The sequence below is a fragment of the Sceloporus occidentalis genome, unplaced genomic scaffold (genome assembly GCF_023333645.1).
Source record: "Sceloporus occidentalis isolate IW3139 unplaced genomic scaffold, rSceOcc1.0.p SCAF_4, whole genome shotgun sequence".
NCBI lineage: Eukaryota > Metazoa > Chordata > Lepidosauria > Squamata > Phrynosomatidae > Sceloporus > Sceloporus occidentalis.
This window is the reverse complement of record NW_028316984.1, coordinates 19,690,713-19,709,893: the sequence shown is the minus strand read 5'-3', so window position 1 is coordinate 19,709,893 and position 19,181 is coordinate 19,690,713. Positions and strand designations below refer to the sequence as shown.

The following is a 19,181-nucleotide window of genomic DNA, read 5'->3' as shown; positions in this document are numbered from 1 at the left end:
CAGTAGCCAGTCTTTGAAATTAGTTTATGTACTTGTATGCGTAACAGCACATGAAAAGCTAGATATTAACTATATAACAGAGTATTCATACTTTGGAAAGCATGAGGAAAGTAGCTAGTTTTAAAAGAAAAAAGATGGCAGATTTCACACTTTGTCAAAAGAATTTAAATACACCTAAAACTAATATTTCATAATATTGTAAAACAAATAATTGATCAATTTTTGAAGTTGCTTAAATGTGACAGGAGATATAGGTCAAATGATCATGACAAGATTACAATTTACCATGTTAATCTAGTAAGTAACATAAATCAAACTAAGAGCCTAAATAAAACATATTTTTCTTCTTTGCTTTCCAGTGGCTAGTGAAGGTGTGTGTGTCTAGCTCATGTTATTTCCTTGAAATTAATATGGCCTTGTTCTGGAGCCTTCTTGCTTAGGTTTTATAACAGCTTGTATGACCTTCTGGATATGGGGTTTATCAGTGACTTACAGTTCTGCACAAAATTTGTTGGTCTGTGTCTTCAAGTCATTTCTTACTTATGGTGTCCCTAAGGTAAACCCATCACAGGATTGCTAATTCAATTGCATCTTAATGTTGACCCTCTATATGTTTTAACCATTACCCTAAGGAGCTGAACATATCCAGCTTGTAGAAGACTACCAGATAGTGTGGAAGCAACCGTTAAATATAGGAAGGGATGACATTGACTGAGCTTAGTTTTTTGTTTTGTTTTCTGGGTGGGTGGGTGGAGGGTTTGCTTCTCTAGAGATTAGAATGGGAACCAATAGTGTCAGGTTATACAAAAAGAGACTCCACCTAAACATTAGGAAGAAAGTTGGATGGCTCTTTTGGGGGGAATTGCTTTAGCTGTGTCTTCCTGAATGGCAGGAAAGTTGAACTAGATGACCCTTGCAGTCTCTTTCAACACTATATTTGATGTAACTCATCATAGGCAAAGGTAAAGGTAGTCTCTTGACATGAATGTCTAGTCATAACTGACTGTAGCTCACCTCCATTACTAAGCTGAAGAGCCAGCATTGTCCGAAGACTACTCTGTTGGTCATGTGGCCAGCATGATTGCACTGAACGCTGTTACCTTCTCACTGAAGTGGTACCTACTTATCTACTTGCATTTGCATGCTTTCGAACTTCCAGGATGGCAGAAGCTGGGACTCATGATGGGAGCTCATCCCGTCATGCATCACTGAGGTCTTGAACTGCCAACCTTCCAATCTTATGATCATCAGATTTGGTGTCTAAACCACTAAGCCATGTATCCCTCATAACTCATCATTAGTCTTCTGTTAAACCAGTACTTATCAAATTATCTGATATTAGGGACCAACTTTTTTCCCCCTAATGTACCAGGGACTGTACTATGTTTGTGCCAATTGGCTACATTTGTTCATTTCTTTCCTGAAAACATACCATGGGCTGGAAGGGTCCAATCCATGGACCATCACTTTTAGTAGCACTTTTTAAAACAACACTCAACTCTTTCCCCCATTCAAACTACAATTCATGTCATTAGTTTCAGCAACACAAAAAATATTAGAATGGATAAAGAAGTGCCACCTTTGATTGAAAAACTCAAGCAGTTTGAACAGTTCCCTTCAAAAATGCTGGTATGAACACAACACACTGATGGCACAAAAGAACAATTTCTGGCTGCTCCACTGTTAGTGTAAAAATGTCAAAAAATGCATCTGGAAACACAGAACACACTGTTAACACTGTAGAATATGGGCATTACATTTTTTTTCGTTCATACATAAATAGTTCCAGAATTTAAAAAGATGTGGCGCTTGGCATATTTTAGGCATGTGCAAGGAACAAACACCATCTGGAGAAGGGATAAAGTAAGGGAGTGTCCCTGTATTTTTTTTTCTTAAGGCAGAGAGATGGGAAAATCAGCAAGACTGTTCCAGATGGTGCTCTGACTCGGCCGAGGGAAATGGAGTATCTGGAGGTTCTTTCTGTTACATCTAAATGTGTGCCAGTTAGCTACCAGTCCCTTTGCCCTCTGTATTAATCATGGATTTGCTTGTTATTGTATGCTTGCTTTTATTCCCCGTTAGGTATGTACTCATCCTTGCATTTCCCCCTTTAATTTACTTCTTCCTCCAGCCTCCCGTCCCCAAGTAAGCTGCTTATAAAATGGGAACATTAAGGCTCTTAACTAATGGCATTTGTATGGTGAATTTTGGGTGATGATATAATTGACCTGGAAAGTTACAATAATGTTTACTGAATAAACAATACTCTTCTGGGGGATTTTTTCCTTCCTTCAAAATTATTTTTTTCCCATTTTATATTCTTTTTCTTTTTCTTTTTAAAAAGGGAAAACTTATTTTTGTAAATGTGTGGCTTTCAAAGAGAACAATACAGCTCCTAAAGGAAATCAATTGTTTCCCTGTGGGAGATTTAAAAGGCAGGTCAAGCTCACCAGGCCCTGCTCCTTGACTTTTCCATGGTTCTGCCTATCACTAGCTTTGGCACATGTGTAGACCACCAGCCCAACCATCTGTCCATGTTTTTCTTCCCCCCTCCTTAATTTACATCTAAAGAAACTGAATATGACAGGATCCGTTTCATGAAATGTGTAAAATGGCAATGACTGACTAATGACAGAGTTCTCTAGTCATTTCTAATCAGAGCTTGTAAATCTTAATTCTTTTTGGACTCCAGTGTTTTCTCAAATAGGGCTAAAACTGATACGGTGGCACTATGTTGGTTCCACTGACTTGTATGGAATATAATTTGACTATGCTGCAGTTGCATCTCTAGCAGCACATTTAGCCATCAGTGAGCTAAAAGGCAAGGGCTCATTCATTCAAATAAATAAATAACACATACATATATATTTGATAAATTACAGAATAAAAATTAATCTCCCTTTTGCAAGTTTATGGACTGTTGCAGCTGAGCGGGGACATTATGAATCCCAGAATGATCCTTCATTATCTCTGAGATCTCCCAGTACATGTGGCCTATGGGATACATATGGCTCAAAGACTCATCCCAGCTCCCTTATTTAAGAAACTGTGAAATGTATATTTGCTGGCTTTGCTTAAAAAAGCCCTCCCCACAAACACCCTTCAACCATGAAACTAAAGTAGGTTTCTCATCACTTGGGCTGATATCTTGAAGATCTGTGGGGACTAAAATTGCTCCCTGGATGCACAAATGTTTTCCAGGCCTGCATCAGAGGTATCACTACTCTCACTTTGGTGAGTCTCATTTGCCTTTAATGACATCAGCACATTGGCTATTGTTACTTGTCCTTCTCAACTTTAACTTGGTGAACCTATGAATGAGAGACTTTCAAAATTCCTGGTCATCAGCTGCTTTGCTCTTGCAAACTCCTTAATGGAATCAATTCGCCTCTAGTGTAATCTTCCTTTTTGTTTTTGTTTTACTGCCTTTCACTTCACCAAGTGTTATTATCTTTTCCAATGAGCTACGCCATCTCATGATATGATCAAAATAAAACATCCTGAGTTTAATCGTCTTCATTTCTAGTGAGATTGCCAGCTTCATTTGCTGTTAAGACCCATTCGCCTTTTTACCAGTCTATGGTTATTGGCAGAGCTCTCTTCCAGCACCACATTTAAAATGAATCGATTCTCTTCCTGTCCTTTCCTTTCACAATCGTATACAGAAATGTGAAATATGATAGCATGAATGATTCTGACTTTGGTATTTAATGATACGTCTTTCATATTTAATGATATTTGATTTAACAACATCAGGACATAGCTAAATCTTATTGGCTACATAGTGTGGTGACATCACAACCTTTAGTATCTGATTCCTCACTGACTGGGATCACCTGACAAGAGAGGAAAAAGAAAAGTAAAGCTGCCAAAGCAATAATAGATGAATCTTAGGAGTTTATCACATGGGGGAAATCCCATGCGAAAACGGGATTTAAAAGGTAGAAAAATCCTGCAACAGCAGGTTGATTTTCACAGATGTCGTTGTTAAACTTGTGTTAACCTGAACAGAAAGTAAACAAAAGCCGCTCCTTTTTACTTTTGGGATTTTCCAAAAGTAAAAAGGAGCAGCTTTTGTCTACTTTCCCTCCACATTCTTTTTGGTTTAACATTAGTTTAACAATAACGTCATGTGAAAATCAACCCACATTTGTGGGGGTTTTCCAATTCCCCCCTCCCCATTTTTGCATGGGATTTCCCATGTGTGATAAACTCCTTAGTAAGGAACCAGGGGATGTGGAAAGTTGTGAATAGCCACGGAAAAGGGGGAAATTAAGAGCTTTTGTTTGGCCCTTTGAGGTAAAAATTGAACTTGAAGAACATTTGACACGATGCTATTTGACTCAGTGCCTTTAGCATGCTTCACCAGGTCTTTCCACCAACAACAGGTGCACATCCATGTGGGGCTCACCTTTTCTGGCAGCACAAAGTTTAGGGATGTTTTCAGCAAGCTGATGTGTATTCAGACTACCTTAGTCAACATCCATTAATAGTCTGTTTTAGGCAGATTTCAATCCAATCCTTTATTTCACTCAAAAGTTTTGTTTGTGAATGTTATCAACTTTCTATATGGATCCTCATCATCAATCACCCAATCTAGGAAAGCTGTCCTAACATTTCCTGATCTCTCTTCCCCACTTAACAACGTCTTCTTCTTGAAGTGGAAAAGTTAAAAAAAAGGAGATGGTTTGGTTTGATTCTGTTCAGCTCCAAAGCAGAAAAGGCCAAAGATTCTAGCCTTTAGGAGTCTGTTTTGAGAAACTGGCACAAGGTGGGAAATGGTGAGCTTCATAACAAAGACAGGCCACCAAGCAGGTATGAAGTAGTTGTCGGAGACCTAGCTTTGTACACAAATCCTCATGTATACATTGCACAAAGGGAAAAAAAAAACAGAGTGAAAGTATAGAACATCTATTTCTTACAAGTAAGAAGCTAGATTGGTTGTGACTGTGTGTAGGAAAGCATCCAGGAGTTTATGTACTTTTAATTTTTACTCCATTTTGTGGCGATGTGATCATTGGGATTTCTTGGCCAGATCTGTTCAGAGTAGGTTTAGCTTCACCTTTTTCTGAGGCTGAAATACTGTAACTTGCTCAAGGTTACCTTCCATGGTTGAGTGCGGATTTGAACACTGGTCTCATGGAATCCTAATCCAACACTCAGATCACCACACTGGTTATGGTTTGAGTAGTGAGGATCTTTACTCTGCAGTTTCAGAATAGTCATGGACCATTCCTGGCTTTTAGGTTACTATGGTCATTATAAATAGTGTCCAGAAACAATCAAGGAGCTGAAGCCAGTTAAGGACTACAAAAAGGCGCAGCTGTGTTTGTGTCAGCATAAAAGGTATAAAGCAGTGATTCCCTAATTCTGTCCTTCCAGATGTTTTGGATTCAGCTTCCAGAATCCCAGACCATTGGCCAAGATGGCTGAGGCTTCTTGGAACTGAAGACCAAAACACCTGGATGACTAGAGTTTGGGAATCACTGGAAAGGAATCCTGTGGCACTTTTGAGAGAAGGGCTGCATCTACACTGCAATATTAGTGGAACTCACATTGCTGGAATTGCCATGGCTCAATGCTATGGAATTCTGGGATTTGTAGTTTCCTGAAATATACAGTGGCCTGCGTCATATGCGGGTGCATCATATGCTGAAAGCAGCGCCAGATAAAGGAATGCCGTGCACCAGAAGGAACAATGGTGTGCGCGTGCCAGTATGAATACCATTACTTGTAATGGGGCTCAAGCATACGCACAATTTCTTTTATGTGGGGGGGGGGTCTGGAACAGACCCCCCCATGTAAAAGGGCGCACTGTCTAGTCTTCTGTGAGAGAGCTTTGGTGCTTCAACAAACTACAAATCCCAGGATTCCCTTGAATGGTGCCATGGCAGTAAAAGTTTTGTCAAACTGCATTAATTTTGCTGGGGGGCAGCAGCCTAACTTGTACCTGACAAAGTGGACTGGAGTCAAGGAAAGCTTGAGCTATGAAAGTCTTTTTCTCAGTTAGTCTCAACAGTACTATCAGATTCCTTTATATGTTTCTATGAAACATAATGCTAGATGATGAAGGTTAGTCTCAAAGGGGCTACAAGATGATGACGACGATGATGATGATGATGGTGATTAAAGTCTAGGGAAGCTCCTGCTGCCCACTTCTTCCTTCCAGTGAATCTCAAAGGGATCTCTCTCTCTCTCTCTCTCTCTCTCTCCCTAAGGGCAGGAGGAGGCTGCAATGGAGGCCAGGTGCTGGCCAAGTGGGCCAGGAGGTGCGGCGTCCCCTTTAAGAGCCGGGCAGGGCTGCCGGCCAGAGCCACCCCAAGCCTCAGCGAGGCAGCGGAGCAAAGGGAAAGGATGCAAAGAACGCCTCACTCTTCTCCCTTCTGGGGCTGCTGCTGAGTCCAGCAGCGTTCCCAGATCCCCGGGGAATTCCAAGGCGCGCGCACAGAGAGAGAAGGAAGGAGAGGCCGGGCAGCGCGCGCTGGCTGGCTCTGCAATACCTCCCCCCCCCCCCCCAGAGAGAGAGAAAGAAAGGGGGAAAGAGCCAAGGGGGACTGGGGTGAGGCTGGCCCCAGGGAAGAGGACTGCTGGAGCCCTCCCTGCCTGAGGTGCAGCCAAGAGCTAGTGTAGCAACTGCCTTGCCCCCCTCCCCTTCCTCCTCCTCTGTTTGTTACAGTGTAGCTGTAGATTGGCCTAGGCTTTCCCGGGTGGCTTCCTCCTCTTCCTTCCGGCTCTTGCAGCCACCGCCTCCAGGGAGCAACCTGAGGAGGAGGAGGAGGAGGAGGAGGTGCCCTGGGAAGCAGCAGCAGCAGCAGGGACAAAAGGCCTGCCCTCTTTCGACTAACTCTCTTCCTGTGTGGTTGTGTGTCTGGGGGGGGGGTGCCCCCTTGCCCGCTCTTTTCCCTCCCCTTCTCTGGCTGAGGGGTCGCCTTCCCCTCTCTCTTTCTCTCCCTCCCTCCCTCCCTCCCCCTTTTGGGGTGCCTTGGGGAGCTGAGGCCCCAGGGGACCCTGCCTTTCAGTAGCCTTTGCTTTCTCTGCCTTGGCAAGTGTGGAGGTGACCTTTGGGACAGTTCTGGCTTGCCACAAAGGCCAGGGCTGCCTGAGTTTTGCCCCTGCTTTCCTCGTCTAGGCCTCTTCCTTCCTTCCTTCCTTCCTTCCTTCCTTCCTTCCTTCCCCTTCTCCTTCCTTCTTCACTTCCTTCCTTTTTTCTTCTCCTTCCTTCTTTACTTCCTTCCTTTTTCTTCTCCTTCCTTCTTCACTTCCTTCCTCCTCCTTCTCCTCCTCCCTCCCTTTCTTCTTCTTTCTCCTTCCTTCCCTTTTTTCCTTCCTTCTCCTTCCTTCCTCCCTTTCTTCTTCTTTCTTCTTTCTCCTCCTTCCCAGCCTCTCCTTCCCCTTCTCCTCCTCCTCCTCCTCCTGGTCCCCCACAGCACTGCTCCAACCCAAACACCTGCTGCACAGAGGAACCTCCAGGTTTCCTTGCCTCTCCTCCCACTGGTCAGAAAGTTTTGCAGTCTTCAAGGAGCCATTTGCTCCTGGCCCCTTCTCTGGCACACAGCTGTTCTGCATTCCTTGCTTTTTAAAAACCAGGAAAAATTAAAGAGAAAGTCCCCCTTATTAAACTGCTCCTGTTGGATGAGATGAAAGTGACCGTTTGTTTTGGGAAGACGGGGATTGTGGTGCCCTGTAAGGATGGACAGATCCGGGTCAGAGACGTGACCCACCAGGCGCTCCAGAGGTACCTGAGAACCAAAGAAAAGGTAAGGAATATGGCTTCAGCGGTAAATCAGTGTCACCTGGTGCAACTCCTGCGTGGAGTTTTCAGCTGCACATATTTACAGTGGGAAGGGAAACATATTGCGAGGAGCGGGATGGCCTTTTTATGTCGGTGGGAGACGGCTGTCAAAAATGACACTGCTGAGTAAACTGAGAGATGAGATTGTGATGTTCTTGTCAATTCCTCCTACAGAAGTGTTTGTCTGTATACTTTAAAGAAGAAGAAGATGGAAACTGTAGTGTCTGAGTGGGGCTGGTGTACTTTTAAGGATGTAGCATTAGGCTCAGGCAGCAGTGGCAAACTTCAAAACTGTAGACTGATGTCTTCCCAGGTGTCTTTTTCAGGTGCTGCCCAACCAGTCAAGGTGAGAGGTTCGGAAAATAAACCTGATCGGCACTTCCATATAATTCTGTCTCAGATGTCACAGTTGGGCAGTTAGATTTGCAGTTCTGGTTTCTTGACCACGTAAAAGTGTCTTGATTTAAATGTTGAATTTGTTGTGCTACAAAATTCAGTGTTAACTGGGCTATTTTTCTTTCTTTCTAAGCTAAATGCCAGAAGTGCCAAAGGCTGCTACACTGAAGAAACCAATGACAGACATAAGATCTACAACACTACATCCCTGTTACTTCCAAGCATCCCATGGGCTGGAGCATCTGTTGCAGTTACCAAAGTGATGCCACCAAACCCAATCTGCAACATCTAAGAGCACATAGGAATGGCCATCCCGTTTTCAGCCTTTATACTGTCAAGCCACCTTCCTGGCAGCTGGTATAGAGAGTAGGCTCAAAATGGTATAGCTGAGCTTCATATGCTTTTAAATGTTCTGGGCTGGGCAAGGGCTGCTTACTGTGGAGAAGATGTTCTACATGGTCATCCCTGTGGTAACAGGAACATGCTCCAGCCTTATGCTGTTTTCTCCTGTAATGCTTGGAAAGTCTTCACCCCCAGGGTCCACACACTGGTTAAACTGCTGCCACTAGTTTCTTCTTCACTTTCTGTGATCCTGGGATGCCAGGTGTCACAAATGTGGGTAGTAGAGTGAACAACACTATGTTGCAGGTGTAAGGACTTGCCAGTTTTGGGGGAAGGTGGTTGGGGGTGAAACACATGACTCCAGAGAGATAGCCCTGACCAGAATTCCTCCTGAATCCCACAATATTTTCACTAGATAGGGTAGAGTATATACAGGGGATATTGACACCATGAGCATCCTATATAGTTTATTATGCAGTGATAAAGTCATTCAATAACTGTGAAAACCAGGAACATTTTATAATTTCAGGAAATTATGAATCACTGTAGTATCGGTAATCATGACTGATGAGTATTAAAACCAAGATCAGAAATGATCAAACCCACACAAGTCAAACAAAAATCCTTTATTAAGCTAATTACTGAATAATCTAATCCTTAAACCGGTAACCCACTTGCATAATTTTTGGTGCATTAATTTCAGCTCTTAAGTTATCAAAAGGAAATTTCTTACCATTCTGGCTTTCTGCTAAGAACTTTCTGGCCCTTTGGTAGGTCATAGGCAACTCATTACCAGCTTAATGTAGATAAAGATACACTTGGCCTATGCAAAGAATACTGGGATGCAAATGATTATTCATATATATATATATGTTTATATGTACGTATACATACAAATTATATTCAGCACATACTCTTGCACTCTTTCTGTTTCTATCACTTGCTGAAATCCATGCTGTGGCCTTGTTCTTCTCTTCCCCTCTCAGGGTTAATGCTTGTCTCAGGCTGCATATGCACTGCAGAAATAATGCGGTTTGACACAACTTTTGCTACTTTTTTGGAGATATTTAGCCTTCTTTGTCAGCTAGTCCTGGTGCCACAACAAACCACAATTCCCAGAATTCCATATCATTGTGCCATGGCTGTTAAAGTGGTATCAAACTATTATTTCTGCAGTGTAGATGCAATCTACACCTTTCCCAGTCTAAGTACATACCTGTCAATCCTCTCTACTATGTATACTTTTCTCACAGTGCAAACATATTTGGGACAAAGTCCCAAAATTAGATTAAAAACAATGCATATATCTATTACAAAATCAAAATATGATATTGTGCAGCTATTCTGTCCTTACAGTTACATATATTCATTACTAGTAATAAGAAAAAAAAAGAGATTGGCAAAATGGTGGGAAAACGTGAGCAGGGGGATTACAGATAGCTGATGTTACCTGTGGGCTGTATAGAGATTTGTGAATGGGGATGGAAACTGTATAATCAAAGTGTTGCCTGGACATACAAAAAGTTAGTTCACTGCTGTTTTATCTACTCACCCATCAGAACAAAGTGCACAGTCTTACCAATGAAGCTTACCAAACCTCCACAGCAAATCATGTCAGATTAACTAGTTATATCAGGCTCTATATTATGGTGTACATAAATTTATAGTCCTCAAACAAGGAGTTCACTTGCAGGATATTCTGGGATTAGGTTTTCTATTTAACTCTGTAAACTAGGGACAGGAGTTACATAGCCTTTCATATGTTCTTGGAAGCAGTGCCAAACATTCCATTACCATTAGCTATGCTGCGTAGGGCTGCTGGGAGCTGTAGTCTGTATGGGTCATGTCCCTGTTGTAAAACCACTACCCTGCACATTAAAGGTGAATGATAGGACGGGCAGTGTTGCTTACCTGAGAACAGAGGTATGGAGTAGCCAGTTCAATTTAGTTTTCAGTTTGTTGGGGAAATGGAGGAAAAATAGGCTGGATGCAAACTAACAGGTGCAATTTAACTAAAAAGTATCCCTGGATTTAGCCAGGCCTGGTATTGTTCTTGACTAGCTGTACTTACTGTGCAGTTAGATGACATATCTCTTGAAGAGGCAGAATGCAACAGGCACAGCCTTGTTTGTCCTTACACAATATGAATCAGCGTACTGGGAGCCTCAACACAAATTTGTCCCTTTTACTTTGTCTCTGCACCTCTTTGGGAAAAGTGAATGTGTTTTTTTAAAAAATGCTAAGAAAACAGCAGTTTGGCTGGCAGGGTCTTGCGTAGCACAGGCATTATCACCCCATTCCCTGAGGTGCTCCCTTTATGACAGAGAATTAAATGAATTTATTGATCAGGTTGACATCACTCCACTACCTTGTGTTGTAGTTATCCTGTCTTCTCTAGCAACTGTTGTTATTTAGAGAAGATGGAAAAGTCATGGTATATGCGCTCATCACATAATCCCACCAGTGGTGCCTGGCACTGACAGCTTGCATTCAGGGATGGCTCTTCTCTGGAAATCTGCCTTTGCTCAGTAGCATCTTTTGTACACTTATCTTAAAGACCTCTTTATTTTCCCCCCTCTTATGCTTGGAATTGGCTGAAAGCTGCCTGTAGTTTGTGCTCTTATTGTTTGTGAGGTATGTGTGGTATTGTTAACATGCTTTATAACAGGTTTGGGCCCCTTGTGGCTTTCAGATGTTGCGGGAGTGCATTTCCCAATATCCCTCACCTTTCACTGTGCTGTTGGAAGTTGCACTCCTCCAACATCTATCAAAGTCACAACTTGCCCCTCCTTGCTTTACAGCAAAAGGGCCACTGTACTGTAGGTTACTAGCTTTGATTAGTGAAGTGCCCTTCTCCTTGTTAGGCTAATGCCAAGCATCCCTATCCTAGCTAGGGTTCATTTGCACAATCAGGAGAGTTTTTCCTTTGGTAGGGATGACAGTTCAGTGCTGTAGTGTATGTTTCAAAGAGAGTCCTGAGTTCAGTGAGGGGCAACTCTAGCTGAAAGGATCACATGTGTCAGAGGTGGGCAGGATCTCTGCTCAATGCTTGGGAGGTACCACCCATTAGAGTAGGTAATAGTGGGCTGATAGATCAGACAGTTTTAAGTTTTCATCTTGTAGCCACATTTAAGAATAGAAGAAATTCCACAGTCTGAAAGCAAGTGAGAAAATGAGAACTTGAACATGAGAAACCCAGAGATTTGTGAGGTTTGATGATTGCTTTTGGCTCTGCTTTGCTCATGTGATATGTAGCTTGCAAGTACTCCTCAATCCTTTATTGCCCCTGGATTTTTAGGTGGCCCTGGTAGCAAAGGAGCATTATTTGCACCGTTATGCTTATTGTGGCAGCTGCAGCCTTTCTTGAGCTGTCCATATATGACAAAAGTGATCCATATCTATGTTACATCATGCTTAGGTGACTCTAACATACCAAATGCTGCTTATGGTGGTCCTTGCAGTGTGTCTGGAAGCTTTATGTTGATGCAAAATACAGTAGCTAGGCTACTAACTGTTGTGTGGTAGTAAGATATTATTAAACTGGTTTGTAATTTTACATTTTAAAGTCATAAATTACTTACAACTTGTCTAAGGGGCAAACTACCTTGATATAAACATGTCTAGTTGTTTAGATATCCAGGAGAAGTTCTTTTGAGGAACTTGCTCACAGATTGTTTTACTGTATTAATATTTTGGTGATTTTTTAAAAAGAAGTTTTAACATATTTCAGATTTATTATGCACAGTCTTCATGACTTTGTAGTAAAAAGGGCACTAACGTTGGGCTCTGTCTTGTTCATTCTCTTATTTAATTGACCTAAAATTATGACATTACAAAGGACTAATGCCCTTTAAGGTCCAACTCTATCCTGTGCGGAGTATGTAGGCTGCAGATTGGCACTTGTGGATGATACTGATTGCGGGTACCATAAAGAGATTGGCATATGGTTTGCCTGTTAGAGCTGTGGCTCTAAAGAGCTGCAATTTCTCAGCATTTTGTCACTGGAGAGAACATGGAAAGCCCTTCAGGTTAAACTGAAAAGTGTTTTGTTTTGTTTTTGTTCTGGGAATTTGTGTTTGTTCTGGTCCAGCATGGCTGCTCATAAATGAAATAAAATTGACCATGGAAGATTATGAATATGGTCTCCAGCCTCTTTTGACCTGTGAGTACATAAGGCATTTTAAAGAAGTGTTGTGTGTGCAGTGAAAGAGGAAAAGAACACCTGCTAAAGGAGACATACCTGGTCATAAAATGGTTGTGACTGGGTAATGAGCAAGTCACAATCCTTCCTTTACACCCTGTTTTATCTCTGTGTATTGATTCACACAGAGAGACAGATAACATACACATACACAGAGAGTTGAAAAAGACAGAGAATATATACCCAGAGGATTGTTCACCTAGTGCAAGTGAATGGAAAAAATTCTTAATTCATTTGGTGAATGAGAGAAGGAAACTGCACTTCTAAAAAGGGATGGAAATCCAATTGTCCTTTCACTGAACCCTGACATTCAGCAGGGATGGGGAATGTGTAGCTCATGAGGCTCCATTTCATGTCTCTGAAGACCCACAGTTGGCAATCATTTGGCAAAAAAAGTCCAGAATGATTCAAAACCACCATTAAACATGGTGCTTATGTCTCTAAGTCCCTTGATGCTCAAAAGCCAGTGTGCATCACCCTCATACCCAGTTGGCCAAAAGAGAAACTGATATTATGTCATTTCTAGTCATGTCAGGAGTGCTGGTGAGGGCTCCACAAGGGATGCAGGGGTGAAAAATTGCCCTTGCCTTTTCTGTGGTTGAACTCTGCTGCTTGCAATACTGCTTGTAATACTCCATGTGCAAGTGAGTCAAAGTGTTGCAAGATCACTCTTGCACTAGACAAAGTAAAGGTGCGATACAAACCGCCCCTTTGGGGCGGCCTGTACCTGCCCCTTTCCCTGGAGAATTAGGGCCAGGGCAGCCATACTGGCAGCCCAGAGGCCCCAATCCAGCATTTCTCCAGACCACAGAGAAGCAGCAAAATGCCACTTCCCTGTGGCCTGGAAAAGCGATGTCCTTGAAGCTTCATGCCCCAGGACACCCCGGGAACCAGAGCCAGGGGACAAAGGGGCTGCTCAGCCCCTTTCTCCCTGGTGTCATTCCTGCAGCCGTTTGGTGGCTGCAGGAATGAGGCATGCCCACAGGAGCTCTGTTTTGGAGCTCCTTTGTGTGCTGTGCCCAGGCTGCCCTAAGTGGCCTGGGACAGCGCGAAGACGTCACGCCTGAGCCATGCCGTTTGAATGCAGCGCGGCCATTACATCATAATGGTGGTGCCCATGTACACAGGGTGCCGCCCTTATGCTACCGCCAGCACGTATTGGGGTTAGGAAGCATGTACATGGTGCGTGCTCCCTAACCCTAATACCGGCGCTGGTACGCTACTTTTTGGCGGTCTACCACACCAAAGTGTGCTGGCAAAAGCCAACACCTTATTGTCCAAAGAATGCTTGGCAGAGGAAGAGCATGTGCACATTATTTTTAAATTTTATTTTGGAGAGGGTTGGGTCTTTGCCCTTCCTCATGCACGTAGGGTTGCCATAACTCCGGACCTCCAAAATGGGAAAAATGTAGGACAAAAATTTCAAATGTAGGACACAGAAAAATGTGTCCTACATTTGAAAATTTTGTCCTACATTTTTCCGCAGAGGCCAAGCGGCGAGGGAAAGCCTCCACTTAAGGAGGCTTTCCCTCCCCGCCTGGGCCCTGGGCCTCGCTCCCTTCCCCGGCCTCCACAGAGGCTGAGGAGGAAGGGCCAGGCCTCGTGCGTTCGCCGGGGCCTCCCTCCCTTCCCCGGCCTCCGCAGAGGCCGAGGAGGAAGGGCCAGGCCTCGCGCGTTCGCCGGGGCCTCCCTCCCTTCCCCGGCCTCCGCAGAGGCCGAGGAGGAAGGGCCAGGCCTCGTGCGTTCACCGGGGCCTCCCTCCCTTCCCCGGCCTCCGCAGAGGCCGAGGAGGAAGGCGCGAGGCTGCCGGTGATCGCCGGGGCCTCGCCTCCTTCCTGGCCTTCGCGGAGGCCAGGAAGGAGGGAGGAGGCTGCAGGGAGGCGGGGAGGTTGGCGCGGCTGCGCCCAAGAGGCGCCGCCTCCCTGCAGCCTCCTCCACCCCAGGCCTCGCTGCCCTCCTTTTCCTCCGCGCGGCCATGCGCGGTGGAGGAGGAGGAGGGCAGCTAGGCCCCCCGGGTTGCTCCGCAACCCCGCTGCAACCGGGCTTTTCCCGGTTTTTGGCGGCACCCGTGCCGTGACCAGGCAGGTGCCGCCAAAACCAGGAAAAACCCGGTTGCAGCCGGGTTATGGCAACCCTACATGCATGTCCCTCCCCTGTGTACATCAGTAGAGAAATTGCTGAATTGATTTGCATGGGGGTGTGGAGTAGGGGAGGCAATGAGTTTCTGGTGGTTACTTTGGTGCAACCTTACCGGGGGGGGGGGGGGGGATGGTACCTGTGGAACAAAGGAACAATTGGGCTTGTACAGACAGGCCAAAATAAAGCTGCTTCGGGTCACTTTGGAGGTACAGTGGATCCTTGTTATACGCTGGGGTTTGGTTCCAAGATCTCCCGTGTATAACAAAATCCGTGTATGCTCAAGTCCCATTAAATATAATGACATAGCAAAATGGTGTCCCTTATAAAAAATGGAAAATCAAGGTAAATTTATACTTTTTTGGAACATTTTCAAACCGTGTATGCTTGAATCCGTGTATAAAAAATCCGTGTATAAGAAGGGCCGACTGTATGCTGTTTAAATGACACATGCATCTTAAGAGGCCAGAAGCAGCACCAAAGCTGCACTCCAGTCCTTAGGACTGAAGCATGGCTTTGCCGTGGCTTTCGGCCTCTTAGGACACATGCATCATTGAAATAGCATACCTCCAAAGTGACCCGAAGCACCTTTATTTTGGTCTGTCTGTACAGGCCCATTGTGTTGACAAAGTGTTACTATGAGCTTAATATTTGCTTTAATTTGGGGAGGGAATGATGTGGCCCTGAAGATGCTGTACAGTGTTGCCAACAAGCCTCACAGATATTCTTTGGAATGTTTTTCCAAAATCCCCAGAATTCCACAATATTTACCAGAATATTCAGTCAAAATCCCCGGAAAGAAATTAATCAAATTCCCCAGATTCCAGGGAATTCCCTGGAAATTGGCAACGCTAGCTGTATACTCCAAGTCCCCAGAGCCCTAGCCAGAATGGCTGATGTCCATTAGTATCTTGTGAGCTGCATGGTTCTCATCCATGTTGTAAATGGCCTTTAGAGGTCTTGTTTCTCAGACAGTTGTGTTTGTGCTAGTTTGGTCTCACTGAGGTGCCACCAGCATGTGTTTTTTCTGACTGACAAACTGATTGATAAAAGTCAGGTACTCTACACATGTTTCATGTTTATTGCTTTGTTAACAAAATAAAATCTAGGCACCTGCGAATCATATGATTTATTCAGAAGAGAGCTGATTGCAGACACATTTGCTTTCCTGAGAATGCTGCTTCACAAGCTACTGAATATTATTTCAGCCACAAGATCAAGTGATCTTGATCAAGTGAGAAGAGTTCAGAGAGAAACTTAACTTTATACAAATTGATGTGCATTGCAAACTATAGATGATATGTCTGATCTATGCAGTGTGATGTCTGTGCTACACTTCTAGTTTTTGAGGCTTTAAAAACTTTTTTGGTACTTCCTTTTAGCGTTCTAATATTATAAATGTGCCTAACATTTTTCAGTGAGCAACCCATCAAAGAAATGAGTCTGGAAAGGCTTGCATCATCATGTTGCTGGAAGAATCTTGTAGTTCAGTAAATGTGTTTCTTATTATTGTAGGATTTTGTCCATTGTCCAGTTTAGCATAGTTTTTGTTGATGGCAAATTAATATAATTAATTAACAAGAATCTAGGATAAAAACTTGGTTTTGTGTGTGGGAAGTTTCAAGTCAATAATTAATTTTTACTCCTGAGCCACATTTTCAGAGGCAAACAGGGGGAATGAGGAATCAGCTTCTTCCACTTTTGATAAATGACTTGTGTTATTAGTCTGTAGCATCTAAAGTGCTGGGTTGTTTATCTCAGCCTAAATTGACACTGGTTATTACTATGGTAAAGTAAACAATCAACTTCTTCAGTTTGTTTTGTAGGAAAGTATGAAGTTACAGATACCAAAACAAACATTCCACAGACCTCAGGATTTTAGGTCACATTTTCTGCAGACAGCTCATTTAGCATAATACAGATGGTCTGGCCTTTTTCTTCTTCTCCTAAGCTCAACATGGGAACAGAAATTTAGAAACTGAAAATTTACATTTGAAAGAAACCTCATGTCATGTGAAGGAAACATAAATGAATAATTGTTCTTAAATTTGAGACCAAGTAATGTAGACCAGAAATTGGTGACCCAGATTTGCCTTTGTCTGCTCTCTGATACCTCTCTGCCACATTTTTAATTAAGGTGTGATAAGATGTTCTCAGCATGTATGAAATATAAGCACTACTTCTGTTATGAGGAGTGAGAGGTTCAATCCTATGTGTCAAGATACCCTTTTGTCCCAGGACCACTCTCTGGATCTCTAAGAAAACTGAGATGAGTAATCTCTGATAGAAATGAATCCCAGTATGTCTTTAATAAATAGGGATTAGTGGCTGTAATTCTGCAGAAAGTGTGTTGGGCTGATTTTGCCCACTATAAAGCATCTTTAAATGAAAGGCCTAATTTTCATTCCTTCGAGACTAATATAAGATCCTCATTGCTAACTTTGCTGAAAACTGCTATTAGAACACAAACTGATTATTAAATAAAGAAAAGAAAGAAAACTGAAGTACAGTACTAATTTTTAGAGATACCATGTTTGAATTAAAAGTATTTAAATTTAATATAATGATATATATGGAAAGCTTATTAAACCTGTTTTTAGTTCCCCTCTTTCTGCTTTTTGTATTTTCAACGCGTTCAGTAATAGCTGATCTATACATCATATGTATTTTGTGTGTATGTGTTACAAATACTTAGGGCATACAGAAACTCTGTCATCGAAGGTGTGGGGGTGTTTGTGAGTGAGAGATGGAGGCAAGTGCGAAATGTTTGAGTCTCATTTGGATTCCAGACAATAAATAGTATTTGCGAACTGGACTTTTGAAGAGGGCCACAGAGTATACCCTTTGCCCATTCCTCCCTTCCCTACATTTTTGTGGGCAAGGCTCTGCAACACAACATTGCAGTGTTGTAGTCTGGAGTTTTTCTGTTTAGGGTTCCTGCCTTTCACTCCTCTTCATTCAGTTCTTGCCTCCTTATTTAAACATTGAAGTACTCTTATCAGTGTTCTATAAGAATACTAGTCTCTGTGAAAGCATCAGCAATGCACACTCTTCATAAATTTCTTTACACTGAGATAATAGTGCAAACCTCTTCTTTTGAATGTTCACAGGTGATTATGTGGGTTGTAGTATAAAAAGGCATTTAGCAAGAGTTTGAAATGTAAAGTTTTAAACTATATTGGGGGGGAGGGTGCAGTGGTCCTTGGGTAAATATAGAAGATGCTTTGGAAGAGAATAATGGGCAATATTATAGAAGGGCAACCATCTTACCTATTTAGAAGCTGGCTTACTGGTGTGGGTGTTGCCACTTGTAAGATCTGTTTGGTGAAGGTTTTAGGTAATGACCATGTTTTTGATAAAAGCATAAGCATATAAAAATAGGAAAGATAAACATTCCATATATATATATATATATATATATATATATATGAATATGTCTGTTTTTGAATGTGTAAGGAGCTGACTGTTTCAGGAAGGGAACACACTTCTTCCAGATGTTTGTTGATGGCTGATGAACAGGAACTGTATCTCTGCATTATTAATTCTAGAACTGTTTCGTCTGCTCTCTGCTCCCTCTCTACCAAATGTTTACTTAAAATGTGATAAGTTGTTCTCAGCATGTACGAAATAGAAGCACTATTTCTATTATGAGATTTGACTATGTATGACTAGTAAGAGGTTCAACTCAGTGTGTCAACATACTCTTTTGCCTCAGGACCACTCTCTGGAGAGTGGAATGATCTCTGAGAAAACTGAGATGAGTCATCCCTAATAGAAATGAATCCTAGTAGGTCTTTAATAGATAAGATTAGGCTGTAATTCTGCAGAAAGTATGTTGGGCTCTGGTGTATCTTGCCCACTATAAAACATCTTGATTGATTATTATGATTAATTTATTGTTAGTGCTTTTTAAAAAACAAACACACCCCCAAGTCCTTCTGGGAGCTTTTAACAAATTTATTAGGAATGATATATCTTTACATATGTCACTGAATACTAAAATTAGGATGGTCCATTTCCCATTTCTATGTATGGCTGTGAAAGCTAGAGAGTGAAGAAAGGTGATAGGAAGATGTGCTGGAGGAGAATTCTGTGGAAGCCAAGGACTACCAAAAAGACAAGTAAATGAAGCAACTCACACCTGAATTCTCCCTAGAAGCCAAGATGACTCAACTGGGACTGTCGTATTTTGGACATATTATGAAAAGTGATGCCGGATAAGGTAGAACATAGTAGGGAAAGAGGAAGATGGCATTCTGGTTGTGTAGATTCAGTCAGGGAAGCCATGGTTTCCCTGTGTCTGCATAACCTGAG

General features: G+C 42.7%; 1 protein-coding gene across 2 annotated transcripts in view; it reads left to right on the top strand.

The window, feature by feature from the left end:
- Positions 1–7,201: 7,201 nt before the first annotated feature.
- PARD3B (par-3 family cell polarity regulator beta) overlaps positions 7,202–19,181 on the top strand; it is a 574,817-nt gene continuing 562,837 nt past the window's right edge. Inside the window, exon 1 of one of the 2 annotated variants that reach the window (XM_089519344.1) lies at positions 7,202–7,757. In XM_089519344.1, the coding sequence (XP_089375470.1) occupies positions 7,638–7,757 (120 nt within the window). In that variant the 5' untranslated portion in view covers positions 7,202–7,637. The remainder of the gene's footprint in view (positions 7,758–19,181) is intronic. The other variant, XM_089519343.1, reaches the window with a different exon arrangement.